Source organism: Chiloscyllium plagiosum, chromosome 5, assembly GCF_004010195.1.
Source record: "Chiloscyllium plagiosum isolate BGI_BamShark_2017 chromosome 5, ASM401019v2, whole genome shotgun sequence".
Classification (NCBI taxonomy): Eukaryota; Metazoa; Chordata; class Chondrichthyes; order Orectolobiformes; family Hemiscylliidae; genus Chiloscyllium; species Chiloscyllium plagiosum.
In genome coordinates, this window is record NC_057714.1 from 105,122,262 (window position 1) to 105,141,315 (window position 19,054).

A 19,054-nucleotide genomic window follows, 5' to 3' on the forward strand; every position below is an offset into this window, starting at 1 on the left:
TTATGGAGATAAGGCAGGAACAAGATACTGATTAAGGATGATCAGCCATGATCATATTGAATGGTGGTGCAGGCTCGAAGGGCAGAATGGCCTACTCCTGCACCTATTGTCTATTGTCTATTGTCTATTGAGCAGATATAAGCCATTCAGCCCATCAAGTCTGCTTTGCCATTCAGTGGGATCGTGGCTTTGGTGATCTTTAGCAGAAATCAATCATTATTTGGTTAGTTGATTATAACATTATACTGAAATTTAATAACACATATTAATTGACCACTCTAGAATGCAAAACTAAGTTGCTTTACTTTTCCATTTTGTAATGTTGTTGGTTCGATTAATCAAAACATTGATCTTATTGAATAAACAAAGCTATTGTTATATTATTGATCACGTATAATGCTGAGAAAATGACCCAGTTAACAAGATTTCAATAGTTTAGGAAAATATACGCTAAAGCCATGCTATAACCAAGTAGAATTGGTGCTGACCACAAATTAATAAATAATGTCTGCATCTCTATTTCCAGTAAGTAATGTCTGTGATTCTGTTTGGGGAAACAAAATCCAGAAAAATATTTTCTCTCAGAATATCCTGATACACTTAAGTCATTTCCTGAATGTGCTCATTTCAGAAAGAAATCAGAAAACATAATTATTTGTAAGAATATATGCTGTGGTTCTGTTCGCCGTGCTGGAAGTTTTTGTTGCAAACGTTTCGTCCCCTGTCTAGATGATATCCTCAGTGCTTGGGAGCCTCCTGTGAAGTGCTTCTGTGGTGTTTCCTCCGGCATTTATAGTGGCCTGTCCCTGCCGCTTCCTGTTGTCAGTTTCAGCTGTCCGCTGTGGTGGCCGGTATATTGGGTCCAGGTCGATTGTTTGTTGATGGAGTTTGTGGATGGGTGCCATGCTTCTAGGAATTCCCTGGGAACAGCCCGGGAATTCCTAGAAGCATGGCACTCATCCACAAACTCCATCAACAAACACATCGACCTGGACCCAATATACTGGCCACTACAGCGGACAGCTGAAACTGACAACCGGAAGCAGCAGGAACAGGCCACTATAAATGCCGGAGGAAACACCACAGAAGTGCTTCACAGGAGGGTCCCAAGCACTGAGGATGTCACCTAGACAGGGGACGAAATGTTTGCAACAAAAACTTCCAGCTCGGCGAACAGAACCACAGCTGGATCTAGATTACTTTCCTTTCTAGCACAAACTCACTTCAGCTGCAGCACCGGTTACAGGCTCCCTGTCTCTGTTTGGGTCACATTGCTTCATAAGAATATAGGAACGGGAGTAGGCCATTCAGCCCCTCGAGCCTGTTCCATCATTCAAACAGATCATGGTTGATCTGAGGCCTAACTCCATGTACCTGCCTTTGGCCCATATCCCTTAATACCTTTCCTTAACAAAAAAAATCAATCTCAGATTTAAAAATAACAACTGACTCACTATCCACAGTGGTTAGTAGAACAGAGTTCCAAACATCTACCATCTCTCCCTAATAGTCTGGCCCTAATCCTCTATGTTCCCTAGTTCGAGAAGCCCCAACCAGTGGAAATAGTTTATCTATATCTACCTTGTCTCTTTCAGCTGATATATTACGCCTCAGCCTCCGACATTCCAGGGAAAATGGCCCCAGCTTATTTAGTTTCTCCCTGTAGCTCAAACCCTCCAACCCTAACAAAATCCTTGTCAGTCTTTTCTGAGCCCTTTCAAGTTTCACAACATCCTTCCTATAGCAGGGAGACTAGTTGTGGGCTTTGAGTTTGATCAGATCACCCTTGACCATCTAAATTCTCGAGAAAACACACTTCATAAATTAACCCTCAAAGTCCAGGTATCAATGTAAACATAGCACTCATGGTCTTCGGTGCTCAGTTCCAGGCTGATAATCTCTCTGGTTTTTGGTGTGATGGAGAGGCAGGCAATTTGTTATGGGTGGGGTTGGGCAGTGAACATTCAAGGAGTTGGGTATATCACGACGTGGAACTGAGCTATGTCAATGTCACATCTGAACTATGGTCCACAGGTTTGGAGACAAATATATTGTATGTATTTCAAGCAAATGGTGACGTGGAAGTCATGGGGCAGCAGTTCTTAGTGGGGTCAAGAGGGACTACCATCTCCTCGAGATTAATGCCACAGATAGTCAAATATCTCATCTGATTCCAGTTAAGGCAGCTGGCTATGTTCCTTTTTGCTCTGCAAGAGTAAGTACCATCAGCATCTCTCTACTACCCACATTCACATGGCCACCACTCACACTAACTCTGCCATTGCATATGCCTCTCAGTAAGGATGACTTATGGAGTACAACTCTTACTATTGTAACATGTCCATTCGACAGCCCTCACAATACACTGTCCTCCAACACTATTAACCCATCCCACCCTCTGTGCATGCTACTTAGTGAGGCACTTGGTCCCACCAGAGTCCTGCATCCATGTCCTTGCTGTCCAGCGATTGGGCATCTGCCAGTGTTGAAGGTCAATTAAACCAGTCTGGGGATTACAGATGGGTCAGTCAGTCAGGTTGGCCTGGGGTAGCCTTTACTACAATGTGACAAAGGAAAGCATTGTATCTGACGGAACTGCAATTTGTGGTGAAGCATGAGCAGAAGAAATGCTGAGGTGTCCACAATGAGTAAATAGGAAGCACAGAGGGTGGGATGGGTTAGTAGTGTTGGAGAACAGTGTATTGTGAAGGCTGTCAAATGGGCATGATACAACAGTTAGAGTTGCACTCAGTCTTACTGAGAGGCATGTGCAATGACAGAGTTAGCATGAGTGGTGGCTGTGTGAGTCACAGAGTCAGAGAGTCATAGAGATGTACAACATGGAAACAGACCCTTCAGTCCAACTTGTCCATGCTGACCAGATATCCCAACCCAATCTAGTCCCATTTGTTAGCACTTGGCCCATTTCCTTTTAAACCCTTCTTATTCATATACCCATCCAGATGCCTTTTAAATATTGCAATTGTACGAGCCTCCAGCACTTCCTCTGGCAGCTCATTCTGTACATGCACCACCGTTTGCGTGAATAAGTTGCCGCTTAGGTCCCCTTTAAATTTTTCCCCTCTCACCCTAAACCTATGCCCTCTAGTTCTCGACTCCCCCACCCCAGGGAAAAGACCTTGCCTACTTAACCTATCCATGCCCCTCATAATTTTGTAAACCTCTATAAGGTCACCCCTCAGCCTCCGACTCTCCAGGGAAAACAGCCCCAGCCTGTTCAGCCTCTCCCTATAACTCAAATCCTCCGACCCTGGCAACATCCTTGTAAATTGAACTTAATCTGGGTAATTTTTACTGTACACTTATCAAAACAAATTGCAAAGCGCCCGCTAGTTTTGGACTTGCTCATCCTGGGGAAAAGACCTTACCTATTTACCCTCCCTGTGCCTCTCTTTAAAAATCTCTTTAAGGTCACCCCTCCGCTTCTGACCATCCAGGGGAAAACAATCTTATCAGCCTCTCCCTACAGCTCAAACTGTCCAACCCTTGCAACATCCTAATCCATCTTTTCTGCACCCTTTGAAGTGAGAACCCATTAACGGAGTCAGTCCAGTAAAAAAAAACTGAAACACTTAAAAAGAAATTGCTGCATCCAGATTACAATTTGATTTTGTTTATGAAAGATCTGGGATTTGTACTTGCTACTTTGACCACTGTGTAGGGAATCCACATGCATTGCCAAGGTACAAAGCTGGTGAGAATGGATTCAAAGCAGTTGTACAGTGAAGGCAGAAAGCAGGAAGGAAAGATGAACTACTCTCACTTGTAGCTTCAATCTGATTTACATCTTTGTAAAGAATGCGGCGCAGAAGAATAAATTCAGTAATCCTGCACTCCCGGTGGGAAATTTGTAAGCAATTTATATTTGATTTGGTCTTTGATGTTTTGAGGCTTGTGGGAGCCTTATTCTGAAGTAAGTCTTTTTATTAAATTTGTAAAAGAAACTGCAATCCATATCCAGTCATTCAAATATAAGGCTTATCCATACTAAACAGTGAACAAGACATTTCTGACTAATGTTTCATGTTCTGAGTTGATCAGAATTGACGTCTCTAGCCTTATCAATTCATTGTTCCTCTTGGTCTGAAGAAGGGTCACTGAACCCAAAACATTAACTCTGATTTCTTTCTTCAGATGCTGCAGCTCTGCTGAGCTTTTCCAGCAATTTCTGATTTGTTTTTTGATTTACAGCGCCCTGCAGTTTTTTTTTAATCTCTGGCCTCACTTGACCACATTCAGTTCTGCACTAGGAATATTCTTTATAAAAGTCTCGACTTTATGTCTCTCTCTACAAAGTTTAAAAAGGCACTGAAGTACCTTGTTCCCTAATAGTGTCTCATTAATTGTGTGCAGGGGGTCCCTGATTTGTGAATGTCTGACTTACAAACGTTTGTACTTATGAATGCAATCCCTTCTACGGGTGTAATTTTAAAGGCCCTTGTACAAAAACTACCTGTTTACAGTTTCCTGCATTGTGTTCTTGCTTGTGTTCAAGTCAGGTTGATGTCGGACTCCAGAAGAGAACCCAATCACAGCCCAGAGTCTGCTTGTACTTTGGGGTAGAAGTTCCACTTTGAGCATAGTGGTTGCATCTATCACTCTGGGCTAGGCAGTCTGGGTTCAACTCCTACCTGCCCCAGAAATAGTTGTAACATGTCTGAAAAACATTCACTTAGAAACCACAACTGCATCAATAACCTGATACTAAAATGACAGTCTTACAATAAAATGGAAGCGCAGAAAAACTCTGTGCTTGTAGAGCTGTGGTTGAAGAGAAGCTGAGGAATAGGATAATAAAGCTGGAATAATGATTCTCCAACTATATGTCCTTTGAACATGTAGAAGCTCAGCATCATTGAATTTACCCAACAGACATTACATTAATTTCAGTGAAAACAGATTCACTTGGATTTTGAAAAATTCATTCGGAGGACATGGGCATTGCTGGCAAGCTTGGTATTTATTGTCCCAGCTGCCTTGAAATGCTGGCAGATGCCCAGCTGAGTGACAGAGCCAACTATAGTCATGTAAGAGTAGGGTCACTTATCAGCCAGACTAAATAAGGATAACAGGTTTTCTCTCATAAGGACATTTGTGAACCAAATGGGCCATTAACAACCAACTGACAGCTTCATGATCATTTTGATGAAGCCACCATTTTATCTCCAGCTTTATTAACACTGAATGCAGGAACACAAAACCAATGATACAACCCCTGGGTTATATTTTTGGCTTTGTTTATTGAGAAGCAGCAGTTTAAATATGATGCATTCATTAATTAGGGAAAGGAAGTATACAGCCATGACAATAGGGGATGGTTCAATGATATCGGAGGACAAATAAGCTGGTGTCATGGAGTGTGTTGGTCTCATTAAGTTAGTGAAGGCAGCATCCTGTTCTCTAACCAAGGTATTGAGGAGCTCTCCCCTACTTCTTTTTGAGGTCCATCTTCCATCTGGAGAAGACAGAGCACTGCTCGATGGAGTTTGCTGCCTGTTGAGAATTCCCCTCTGCCCTGGAAACTTATTGCTGTATCGCATTTATCGGAGGAGATTGCTGACTCTGTGTCAATTAATTGTTTGAACCCTTTTGGCCAATGGCCATGGAACAATTGGATTGCCATTGTCTATTTGCCTGTCTCCTTCTCAGGGTTAGGTTACCATTCTTTGGAAGAACAAACACTTCTTAGTTTTAAAAGCAACACGCGGGGAGATGTGGCACCACACCAATTATTGACACTAGTTCCATGGCCTCCAGGACCTCTGGAGTCTTGTAGATCTTCCTTTTTCTTAGACTAGAACATTGGAAAGTTAATCATTGTTGTAATCGCTGTTAAGTGAAATCTTATGTAATGCAATAAATTAGACCACACTTGGAATGTTAGACCACTCTTGGAATATTGTGTTTAGTTTTGGTCACCTCATTATGGGGAAGATGTGAAAGCTTTAGAGAGGATGCAGAGGAGATTTGCCAGGCTGCTGCCTGTAGGGGAATGTATGTCTTATGAAGAAAGATTGAGGGAGCAAGGGCTTTTCTCATTGGAACGAAAAAGGATGAGAGGTGACTTGATATAAGTGTACCAGATGTTGAAAATCATAGATAGAGTAGATAGCCAGAGACTTTTTCCCATTGACAAGGGGGCACAATTTTAAGCTAATTGGAGGAAGATTTAGGGGAGATGACAGAGGTCAGTCCGTTACTGAGAGATTAGTGGGTGCGTGGAATGCAAGTCATGTACATGAAAGACATTTAAGCCACTCTTGAACAGGCACCTTGAATTTGGTACAATGAAGGGTAAGTAGGTTAGTCTGATCTTAGAGTAAAAGGCCGGCACAACATCGAGGGCCAAAGATCCTGTACTGTGCTGAACTGTTGTATGTTCTATGTTCTACATTAAATACAAGAAAAAAATCTGATCTTAAAGGACCTCAATTTCCACCAGCCCTCAGAATTATACGTGTGGCATGTTTTGGTATTCTCATCATTAATATCTGGTTCTGACTGCCAACTAACTTCACTGAAGTAGAAAGTCACTGAGCAGGTTATTGCTGAGTAGGTGCTGCTTGGTAGCACTGTTGATGACATCTTCCATCATGTGACTGATGATCAGGAGTAGACCGATGGGGTGGTAAATGGCCGGGTTGGCTTTGTCCTGCTTTTTGTCGAGCAATTTTCCACATTGTTGGGCAGATGCCAGTGTTGTAACTGTACTGGGACAATTTGGCTAGGGGAGCAACAGGTTCTGAAGAACAAGTCTTCAGCACTGTTACTGCAATATTGTCAGAGCTCTCAGCCTTCATGGCACGGTGGCTCAGCGGTTAGCACTGCTGCCTCACAGCACCAGGGTCCCAGGTTCGATTCCAGCCTCGGGTGACTGTGTGGAGTTTGCACATTCTCCCCGCGTCTGTGTGGGTTTCCTCCGGGTGCTCCGGTTTCCTCCCACAGTCCAGGATGTGCAGGCCATGCTGAATTGCCCATAGTGTTAGGTGCATTAGTCAGAGGGAAATGGGTCTGAGTGGGTTGCTCTTCGGAGGGTCGGTGTGGTCTGTTTGGGCCGAAGGGTCTGTTTCCACACTGTAGGGAACCTCATCTGGATCAGTGGTGCTGGAAGAGCACAGCAATTCAGGCAGCATCCGACGAGCAGCAAAATCGATGTTTCGGGCAAAAGCCCTTCATCAGGAATAAAGCTTTTAAAAGGCAGAGAGCCTGAAGCGTGGAGAGATAAGCTAGAGGAGGGTGGGGGTGGGGAGAGAGTGGCATAGAGTACAATAGGTCAGTGGGGAAGGAGATGAAGGTGATAAGTCAGGGAGGAGAGGGTGGAGTGGATAGGTGGAAAAGGAGCTGGGCAGGTCGGACATGTCCGGACAGGTCAGGGGATCGAGTTTCTGGAGGGTAGAAGGTAGGATGAGGTGGGGGAAGGGGAAATGTGGTAGCTGTTGAAGTTCAGATTGTTGCCCTGGGGTTGAAGTGTTCCGAGGCGGAAGATGAGGCGTTCTTCCTCCAGGCGTCTGGTGGTGAGGGAGCGGCGGTGAAGGAGGCCCAGGACCTCCATGTCCTCGGCAGAGTGGGAGAGGGAGTTGAAATGTTGGGCCACGGGGCGGTTTGGTTGATTGGTGCGGATGTCTCGGAGATGTTCCCTGGAACCTCATCTATCCAGTGCCTCTAACTGTTTCTTGCTATCACATGAACTAAGTTGAATTGGCTGAAGACTGCTATCTGATGCTGGGGATCACCAGAGAAGGCCCAGCGGGTTACTCTGCTCCTGACCTCATTACAGCCTTGGTTCAAACATGAGGTGAAGTGAGAGTGATAGCCCTTGACATCAAGGCCACACTCCACTGAACGTGGTATCAAGGAGGCCTACCAAAACTGAAATCAATTCCGATCGATCAGAAGGCAAATTCTCTGCTGGGTGGATTCATACCTGACATGTAGCAAGATGGTCGTGGTTGTTGGAGGTCAGTCATCTCAGCTCCAGGAGATCACTGCAGGAGTTCCTCAGGGTGGTGTCCTCGGCCCAGCCATCTTTAGCTGCTTCATCAATGACCTTCCCACAATCATAAGGTTTGAAATGGGGGTATTCGCCGATGATCACACAATGTTCAGCATCGTTCACGACTCCTCAGACACCGAAGCAGTCCATGTTGAGATGCAACAAGATCTGGACAATACCCAGACATGACCTGACAAGTGTCAAGTAACATTCGTACAGGCTATAAGCATCACCAATAAGAGACAATCTAACCACCGCCCCTTCGCATTCAATGGTGTTACCATCACTGAATTCCCCCACGATCAACATCCTGGGGTTACTATTGACCAGAAACTCAACATAAACACAGTGGCTACAAGAGCAGGTCAGAGGCTAGGAATACTGCGGTGAGTAACTCAACTCCTGACTTCTCAAAGCCTGTCCACCATCTACAAGGCACAAGTCAGGAGTGCGATGGAATACTCCCCAGTGGCCTAGATGAATGCAGCTCCAACAACATTTGAGAAGCTTGATATCATTGAGGAAAACGCAGCTTGCTTGATTGGCACCACATCCACAAATAACCACTCCCTTCACCACCGATGCTCACTACAGCTATGTATACTATCTACAAGATGCACTGCAGATATTCACCAAAGATCCTCAGACAGCACCTTCCAACCCCATCACCCCTTCAATCTGGAAGGACAAGGACAATAGATACATAGGAACATCACCACCTGCAAGTTTCTGTCCAAGCCACTCACCATCCTGACTTGGAAATATATCACCCTTACTTCAGTGTTGTTGTGTCAAAATCGTAGAATCCCTCCCTAACGGCATAATGAGTCAACCTAACACACATGAACGCTCACCACTACCTTCTCAAGGGCAACGAGGAACGGGCAATATTCACTGATCAGCCATATCCAACAGGTGAATATAGAAGAAAATAGACTTTTTTTATTCTCACTGCATAATGTCGCCATGTTGAAGCAGGCAGGTAATCTATTGTTTCAGGGTTTGATCAGCTGATTCTATGTATAATGGAGCAGCCTTGGGATGATATGTATCTGGATAATGTAAATGTTGTGTTAATATGGATAATATCCTGTGATTGTTGTGTGCCAAGTAAGTGCTGCACTGGGTACCAGCATACATTGTATCAATATATAATTACAGAGGCTGGCTGGAAACAACCTAGGAATATAGGCACTGGTAAAGCCATTCGGTCCATCGAGTCTGTTGCACCATTCAACTAGATTGGAAGGATGTTGTGAAACTTGAAAGGGTTCAGAAAAGATTTACAAGGGTGATTGGAGGGTATGAGCTACAGGGAGAGGCAGATTGGCTGGGGCTGTTTTCTCTGGAGCATCTGGAGCAGGTTTAGGGTGAGAGGGGAAAGATATAAAAGAAACCTACAGGGCAACATTTTCACACAGAGAGTAGTGCGTGTATGGAATGAGCTGCCAGAGGAAGTAGTGAAGGCTGGTACAATTACAACATTTAAGAGGCATTTGGATGGGTATATGAATAGGAAGGGTTTGAAGGGATATGGACCAGGTGCTGGCAGGTGGGACTAGATAGGCTTGGGATATCTGGTTGGCATGGACAGGCTGGACCGAAGGGTCTGTTTCCATGCTGTGCATCTCTACGACTCTATGAGTCTATGACTACCAGGTTTAAAACAGACAAAAAATTAATTCACAAAATTACACATTCAAACACAAAGAACAGAATAAAGAACTCCTACCGAACTCAGTCCATCCAAATTAGACTTAAGTATGATGTTCTGAATATACACAGCAGTCCCAATAAGCAAACTTCCTTTAAAACCCAGTATAAGTGGAACACATGCTTACAGGTTGAAGTTGAAGGGCAGAAAGACAGAGAGAGTTTGTTTCCACACAGCTTACTGTTGAACTCCTCACCAGTTCAGGACTGAACTAAACTGCTCAACTAGAGAGATGACCACGCCCCTTTCATTATACAGGTCACTTCTAAAACATGACCACTTTGGCCTGAAGTCTCATCTGTTTACATATAAACAAAAGGCCTCTCAAAATCCTTTTCATCTCTGTACCAAATCAGACTGATTGGAGCCTGGCCTGGTTTATTGCCCCTTTGAAAAATAATCAAAAACAGAGTCTCCTTGAGCCATGGAACAACTTTTCGAAAAAAAAGGGAGTAGCTTTGTGACACCGCCCACCTTAAAAAAAATGAACCATCAATACCAAAAGGTAGCTTCATTTTAACCCTTCAAAACATGGTTAGTAGTCTAAAACAAACTATACGCTATACTAATAATAAACATGCAAACGTGCACAACCACATGCAAATTCAGGCCATGGTACACCCACCACCTCTGTATCTCATTCGAGTCTTGATAACACATCGGCAATCACGTTTTCGCGAACTGCCACGTGCACCATTATCAAATTGAATGGCTTCAACAACAAGCTCCATCTAAACAGTCTGGCATTTTTGCCCTTAAATCTTTCCACAAATGTCAATGGGTTGTGATCAGTGTATACAACTGTCTCAGATGCTGGTAATAGAAACACTGAAATGTTGTAAGGCCAACACCAAGCTCAAAGTCAACTTTCCCCACTGTGGAATATTTCTGTTGATGAATGTTCAATGTCCTGTAAAATTACCCGATGGGTCTTTCTATCCCTTCGTCATCCTCCTGCAGGAGCACCGCACTGACACCAACATCACTGGCATTGATAGCCACCTTTAAAGGCTTCATATAACCCAGTGTGGCTAATACTGGGGCAGCATTAACACAGTTTTTAGGCTGTCAAATGCCTTTTGACAGTCCCTGTCCACTGAAACTTCTTGCCTTTTTTTTTAAACAATTCGTTGAGTGGAGCAGCCACACTGCTAAAGTTCGGCACAAATTTTCGGTAAAATCTACTCAACCCCAGGAACCGTAATACTGCTTTTTTTGTCAATGGAATGGGAAATTCCCAATTACTTCTGTTTTTGCAACTCATGGGGCATTTGTCCATATCCAGGAACATGGCCCAGGAAGGTGATTTGAACTTTGGCAAATTCACTTTTAGCTAGGTTTATCACCAAGCCTGCCTTCTGAAGTCGATCAAACAAGTCTGATAAATGTTGTAAATGTACATACAAATCACTAAAAATCAATATACACCATACAGTTGGGTAATCTGGCAATGACCTTATTAGTTAGTCTCTGAAATGTGGCTGGAGCGTTCTTCATACCAAATGGCATGACTTTGAACAAATATAGTACATTTGGCATTATGAAAGCCGAAATTGCTTTTGCTCTCTCTGTCAGACGTTCTTGCCAGTAGCCTCTGGGCAAGTACAAATTAGATATGTAAGTTGCTTGTCCCACTTTTTCGACACAGTCCTTCAACCATAGAATTGGATATGCATCAGTCTTTGTAACGGCGTTGACTTTGTGATAGCCCACACAGAACCGCTGGGTACCATCTGGCTTTGGCACCATAACTATGGGTGAGCTCCAGTCATTGCAACTCACTTCGATTATGCCATCTTGGAGCATGCACTCTATCTCTTTCTGAACCTGTGCCAACTTTAGAGGGTTATGCCTATAAGGATGTTGCTTAATTGGAACAGCATCTCCTATATTTACATCACTGACAATTAGGTTAGTACTTCCCAGTTTATTTCCGCATATCTTACCATGTGATATTAATAACTCTTTCAGGTCATTTTGATTTTCTTGCTTTCCTTCCCTATCAAAATACCTTTTGAGCATATTCACATCACCCATTCTGTGAGATTTCTTCCTGTCTGGAGTCCTTATCAAGTAGTTCACTTCACTCAATTTCCTCTCAATTTGATACAGTCCACTAAACCTTGCTTTTAAAGACTCACCAATACCTTATCCCCCTTTGCAAAATTACGAATTTGTGATTTCTTATCCATTTCCTGATTCATTGTATGCTGCAGTACTTTTAAATGCTGTCGAGCCAACTCTCCAGCTCTATTTAATCGTTCTCTAAAATTTGACACATAGTCTAAATGGGTGGTCTCTGAATGCTGACTCATTAGTTTTTCCTTAATCAGTTTGAATGGTCCTCTTACTGCATGCCAAAAAATTAATTCAAATGGACTGAATTTGGTCGATTCATTCGATGCATCTCTGATCGCAGAAATTACAAATGGAATTCCCTAATCCCAAACATCTGGATAAACCTGACCATAAGCCCTCAACATGGTCTTTAATGTTTGATGCCATCTCTCTAGCGCTCCTTGCGATCCCAGATGGTACGCATTGGTTTGAATTGCTTTATTCCTAAGTTACTTTCCTTAAATAGTTTTGATGTGAAGTTTGATCCTTGATCTGACTGGATCTCTTATTGGCAGTCCGTATCTCGTAAAAAATTTCGGTAATTCTTCTACAACCCTATTAATTGTGATGTTGCGTAATGGAATTGCCTCGGGAAATCTAGTTGACACATCCATTATTGTCAGTAAATACTTATTTCCACTTTTTTTTTGTTTGAGGTAGGTGACCTACGCAATCAATCAAGACTCTTGTGAAAGGTTCCTCAAATACTGGAATAGGTATTAAAGGTGCAGTTTTTATTACTGCCTGTGGTTTTCTGATTAGCTGACAAGCATGGCACAAAATTCAACTACATCCTTGTGCAGTCCAGGCCAGTAAAAATGACTTTGTACTTTAGCCTGTGTTGTCCTCACCCCTAAATGACCTCCAAGTGGTAGCTCATGTGCCACTTGCAGCAGCTCCTTTCTATATCCTACTGAATTCTACATCGAGTGTAATTTTATTCCTCCAAAGCAACACAGGAGTTTGAACAGGTTCAAACGGGTAAAATTCAGGACATAAAACATATCAAAGCCCCATTCCTTGCATGGTTCAGGTCATAGAATCATGGAAAATTAATGGCACAGAAAGTTGCCACTTGGGCCACTGTATTTGCAAAGAAAAGTCAGAAGTCACATGGCACCTGGTCCAACAGATTTATTTAGATCAGAGTGGTGCTGGAAAACTAGCGCCCACACCTCCATCCAAGGCCCTAAAGGAGCCTTCCACATCCATCAAAGTTTCACCTGCACATCTACCAATGTCATTTATTGTATCCGTTGCTCCAGGTGCGATCTCCTCTACATTGGGGAGACTGGATGCCTCCTAGCAGAGTGCTTTAGGGAACATCCCTGGGACACCCGCACCAATCAAACCCACCGCCCCGTGGCCCAACATTTCAACTCCCCCTCCCACTCTGCTGAGGACATACAGGTCCTGGGCCGCCTCCACCGCCGCTCCCTCACCACCCGACACCTGGAAGAAGAATGCCTCATTTCCGCCTCAGAACACTTCAACCCCAGGGCATCAATGTGGACTTCACCAGCTTCCTCATTTCCCCTCCCCCCACCTCACCCCAGTTCCAACCTTCCAGCTCAGCACTGTCCTCATGACCTGTCCTACCTGCCAATCTTCCTTCCCACCTATCCGCTCCTCCCTCCTCTCTGACCTATCAGTTCCATCGCCACCCCCATTTACCTATTGTCTTCTTTGCTACTTTCTCCACAGCCCCACTCCCCCATTTATCTCTCCACCCTAGAGGCTTCCTGCCTCTATTCCTGATGAAGGGCTTTTGCCTGAAACGTCGATTTTCCTACTCCTCGGATGCTGCCTGACCTGCTGTGCTTTTCCAGCACCACTCTGATCTAAACTCTGGTTTCCAGCATCTGCAATCCTCACTTTTGCCCAACAGGTTTATTTACCTGATGAAGGAGCAATGCTTCAAAAGCTTGTGATTTAAAATGAACCTGTTGGGCTATAAACTGGCGTTGTGCATCTTCTGACTTTGTCCACCTCATTACAGCACCGGCACCTCCATCTCAGAAAGAAACGGGCCACCAAGCCTCACCATAATTTCCAGCATTGGATCCATTGCTCTGCAGGTTTTTGGGTTGCAGATCCATTTCAAATTATTTCAGGTGTTCCACCCCCCACTGCCCTTTCAGGCAGTGACTTCTAGACCTGGCCACCAACTAGATAACAAAGTAAAATCTTGCCTCATCTCCTTCCTAACTATCTCTTTAAATTTGTGGCCCCGAGTCACTGAACTCTCTGTTCGGGTAAATCGGCCATCCCTATGCACTCTCTCTCGATCTCACAAAATTTTGTACAGATCAATCAAATCAGCCCTCAGCTTCCTTTAGTTGTAAAGAGAACAACTCCAGCCACGCCCGTCTCTCCTCACTGCTGCACAGCTCTAGCCTAGCAACAGCCTCCAAACACTTCCATGTACCCTCTCTGGAACTTATGATTGTTCTCCCCTCTTCCTGCTTGAATACACTTTTGTGCTATAAGGAGTAATATTTGATTTGTATTTTTAATTCATCATATCCCCTATGATACTCCCTGTTACCTTCTGATACTATTTGTTTACTTTTGTGACTACATGATTGCCATGCCAAGTAAAACTGATTACTTCATAGAATCCCTATCACGTGGAAGCAAGTGGTATGACCCATCAAGTATACACCAACCCTCCAAAGAGCATCCCACCCATCCGATAATCCTGTGTTTCTCATGGCCAATCCATCCAACCTGCATATCACTGGACACAATGGGCAATTTACTGCTGTGCTCTTCCAGCACCACTAATCCACAATGGGCAATTTAGCATGGCCAGTCCATCTAATCTGCACATCTCTGGACACAATGGGCAATTTTGCATGGATAATCCACCTCATCTGCACATCCTGGACACAATGGGTAATTTAGCATGGCTAATCCACCTAACGTGTACATGTTTGCCCTGTGGGAGGAAACTGGAGCACCTGGAGAAAACCCACATAAACACAGGGAGAATTGCAAACTCCATAACGACATTGGCCCGAGGATGGGATTGAACCCAGGTCCCTAGCAATGTGAGGCAGTAGTGCTAGTCATTGAGCTCCATGCCACCCAAATTGCTCCATGTAGGAATTTTTCAATACAAGTTGCATTTTTATTCAGTCTTCAGGCTGCGAACATGTTTCTTGAATGAAATATTATTATGAAAACACTTTTACTTTTTCGTGGCATCATATGCAATCTCACCAAAATCTTAACAGCCTATTAGACCTGAAACTGCTCATCTCCTGATCATTCAGTGTGGTAATAAATTCAGCTGAGAGCAGTGTTATTCTTTTTTAGCAATGCAGCACACAGTCAATGTCAAGGCTGTCTTCACAGGGTCGCAATTTCTTGGTGATATCAGAAATGTGTTGAAGATTTTGTTTGTCTGAAAAATCTAGCAAAGCATTTTCTTCTGGAGGAAGCAGAAATAAGTGGAATAAAAACTGAAATTGCTGGAGCAACTCTCTGAAGGTCTGGCAGCACCTTTAGAAAGCAAAATAGATTGAACGCTTCAAGGCCAGTATGAGTCTTCTTCAGAATTTTTCCTTTCAGGTATTGAGGAATGTAAATTCCAAGAACTCACAGATACAGATCCCTCTTCCCCCTCCCTCCGATGCCATCCTTTCTTCTAACCCTATTTCAGGCGGATAGATAGAATACTGAAGAAAGTCATGTCGGGGACTCGAACCATCGACTTTGTTTCGCTTTCCGCATTGAAGTCTACAGCACAGAAAGAGGCTCTTCAGCCCACAAGTCTGTGCTTGTCAAAACAAAGCACTGAATCCATGCTGCCTGACCTGCTGAGTTCCTCCAACTCAGCAGTTGAAAACTTTCCGTTTTCATTTTAGATTTTCAGACCCACAGTATTTTGCTTTTATAGGAATAAGAGGCAATAGTCAACAACAATCTTTCGATGTCACCGCACAACAAAATTCAAATGAATTCTTAACTTCTGTGAAGGCAAGGGGTAGTGCTAAGTGGGCAAATAATTTCCAAACCCTTATCTGTCCAAACTGACCATGGCTTTTACTCCTCACACCCAGACCAATTACTCTACTTACCGCTAATCCACTTGGCCTCCACGTCATGAATCTGGAATTCTTCGCTGAAGAGATCATCAATTCGCACCTTTGCCAGTGACGCCAGGCTGTTATCCTCAGCTGCGGACAGGTACAAAACAAGGAAGAACAATGAGATATCATTATGACATCCTGAGCCAGAAAGAATCAGGCCACATCTGAAGTTGTTTCACTTGGTTCATTTTAAATGAGGCAAGAAGTTCTCCATGTGAAGATGGTGGACCATGCTGAGAACTTGTGTTTAAGGAACTGTATCAACTCACTTCCACAAAAATTTATAGCAGCTTATTAGATTCAAGATTTCAAGTAACAAGTGTGCTACTATAATTAACAAAATCCAACAAGCAATGAAAATTTTTCAGGAGGCAACTTGTATTAAGGTGAATTACAGAAAAGGCAGCCCATTTACTTTCTAAAGCATCTGAAAATCCCCCTCATGGTTATTCTTTATTATGACCTTCACATAGGTACTTAATTTCCCAAGAACCAGTCCAAAATTCTTTTCAACTGCCACTGATGTTTTTCTTCCTTCCCCACTACCCCAGAAGTCAAATTAACTTCTGATCTCCAAATTCGTATTCACAGTGAGGGCTACCCTGCAGATAGCTCCCTCTAGTCAAAGCTCAGCAAATCTGCCAACCTCATCAAAACCCTCAGGAACTTGGTCTTTCCAACCTGACTGTGAGCTCCCATCCACGTTCCACATGTGAACAATACAGTCTAGCAGCCTCTACTTTTCTGCTGTCTTTGACCCTTGCAGATTGTGAGAATCTTGGACATCTTCCTACAACCTGATACTACAGCGGCATGTTTTAGACACCTCCCTCCTCAAACACCTTTCCTTTGTCAAGGTAACCACTCAGCATTGTATCCAGGTAGGACTGCTATTTACCATACATACTCGTCGATCTCATGTAAAAGTCGACCCCTTATTTTTGGACAATAATTTCTGGAATTTTCCATATATCTCATGTAAAAGTTAACCCTAGTTTTTCACAGACAATAGGCCAACGTTTATGAGTCAGTGTGCTGGTTGTCATGTCCTGCTCCAGCTGCTGGTTGTTCCCCTCTGCTCCCGGTCTTCCAGTCCGCTGGCTGTAGCGTTCCGATCCGGGTTTACAGAATTACCACAATTCACTGTTCTGTTTATTTAGTCATTTAGAGATCAATTGGTCTTCTGCTAACAATACAATATGAATTTTGATGAGCATGAATTTCAGCCCCTCAAAAGTAGGATCCATGTAATAATCGACCCCATAAATTTAACTTTAAAAAGTAGTCCAAAAATTTCAACTATTACTTGAAGAGCCTTGATTATCCAGCATTTGATTATCCAAATTTTGGATTATCCTGCAAGATTGCAAGGTCCCGATGCTCGGGTAAACTATGTTATCCGGCATTTGATTAACCGAACGAAATACTGCCTGCCCGTATTCTTTGGATAACCAAGGTTCCTCTGTATACAGTAAGTGTCCTCAAGGGAACGCAGAACTCTAGGACTGGCAGTGATTAGACCATTTGAAGTATTTGCACCAACCAACCCAACCGCCCCGTGGCTGAACACTTTAACTCCCCCTCCCACTTCGCCAAGGACATGCAGACCATGGCAACACGACGCTTGGAGGAAGAGTGCCTCATCTTCCGCCTAGGAACCCTCCAACCACAAGGGGCACACCCTCCTCATTCCTGAAGAAGGGCTTATGCTCGAAATGTCGATTCTCCTGCTCCTTGGATGCTGCCTGACCTGCTGCACTTTTCCAGCCACACATTTTTCAGTTCTGATCTCCAGCATCTGCAGTCCTCGCTTTCTCCCATTTAAAGGATAACCATCACTCTGAACATTGTGCTATGATAACCATTGAATGAAGGGATTATCCATTCTTTGCATGGAAGGACTAATATAATGGCAGGGAAATTTGCTTCAGCTGCTAGGGAGGATTTCAACTCGTAAAGTGGGGGACGGAGGGGGGGGGACGGGGAACCCAGGGAGATAGTGAGGAATGAGATCAATCTGAGACTGGTGCAGTTGAGAACATAAGCGAGTCAAACAGTCAGGGCTGGCAGGGACAAGGTAGGACTAATACATTAAACTGCATTTTCCTGCACCATCCCTGTAGCCACGCATTTAAGTGTTCTCTTAAATAGTGAGATCAATCTGAGACTGGTGCAGTTGAGAACATAAGCGAGTCAAACAGTCAGGGCTGGCTGGGACAAGGTAGGACTAATACATTAAACTGCATTTATGTCAATGCAAGGGGCCTAACAGGGAAGGCAGAGAACATGGAACTGAAATATCATAGCAATTACAGAAACATGGCTCAGGTATGGGCAGGACTGGCAGCTTAATGTTCCAGGATACAAATGCTACAGGAAGGATAGAAAGGGAGGCAAGAGAGGAGGGGAAGTGACATTTTTGATAAGGGACAGCATTACAGCTGTGCTGAGGGAGGATATTCCTGGAAATACATCCGGGGAAGTTATTTGGGTGGAACTGAGAAATAAGAAATGGAAGATAACCTTATTGGAATTGTATTATAGACCCGCTAATAGTCAGAGGGAAATTGAGAAACAAACGTGTAAGGAGATCTCAGCTATTTGTAAGAATAATAGGGTGGTTATGGTAGGGGATTTTAACTTTCCAAACATCGACTGGGAATGCCATAGTGTTAAGCATTTAGATGGCGAGGAATTTGTTAAGTGTGTACAAGACAATTTTCTGATTCAGTATGTGGATGTACCTGCAAGAGAAGGTGCAAAACTTGACCTACTCTTGGGGAATAAGGCAGGGCAGGTCACTGAGGTGTCAGTGGGGAGCACTTTGGGGACAGCAACCATAATTCTATTAGATTTAAAATAATGATGGAAAAGGATAGATCAGATCTAAAAGTTGAAGTTCTAAATTGGAGAAAGGCCAATTTTGACGGTATTAGGCAAGAACTTTCGAAAGCTGATTGGAGGCAGATGTTCGCAGGTAAAGGGATGGCTGGAAAATGGGAAGCCTTCAGAAATGAGATAACAAGAATCCAGAGAAAGTATATTCCTGTTAGGGTGAAAGGAAAGGCTGGTAGGTTATAGGGAATGCTGGATGACTAAAGAAATTGAGGG

General features: G+C 43.6%; 1 protein-coding gene across 6 annotated transcripts in view; it reads right to left on the reverse strand.

Moving 5' to 3' along the window:
• dpp6a (dipeptidyl-peptidase 6a) overlaps window positions 1-19,054 on the reverse strand; it is a 1,472,261-nt gene that overhangs the window by 497,449 nt on the left and 955,758 nt on the right. For all 6 annotated transcript variants that reach the window (XM_043690726.1, XM_043690728.1, XM_043690729.1 and 3 more), the window contains exon 3: window positions 15,932-16,030. In XM_043690726.1, the coding sequence (XP_043546661.1) occupies window positions 15,932-16,030 (99 nt within the window). The remainder of the gene's footprint in view (window positions 1-15,931; window positions 16,031-19,054) is intronic.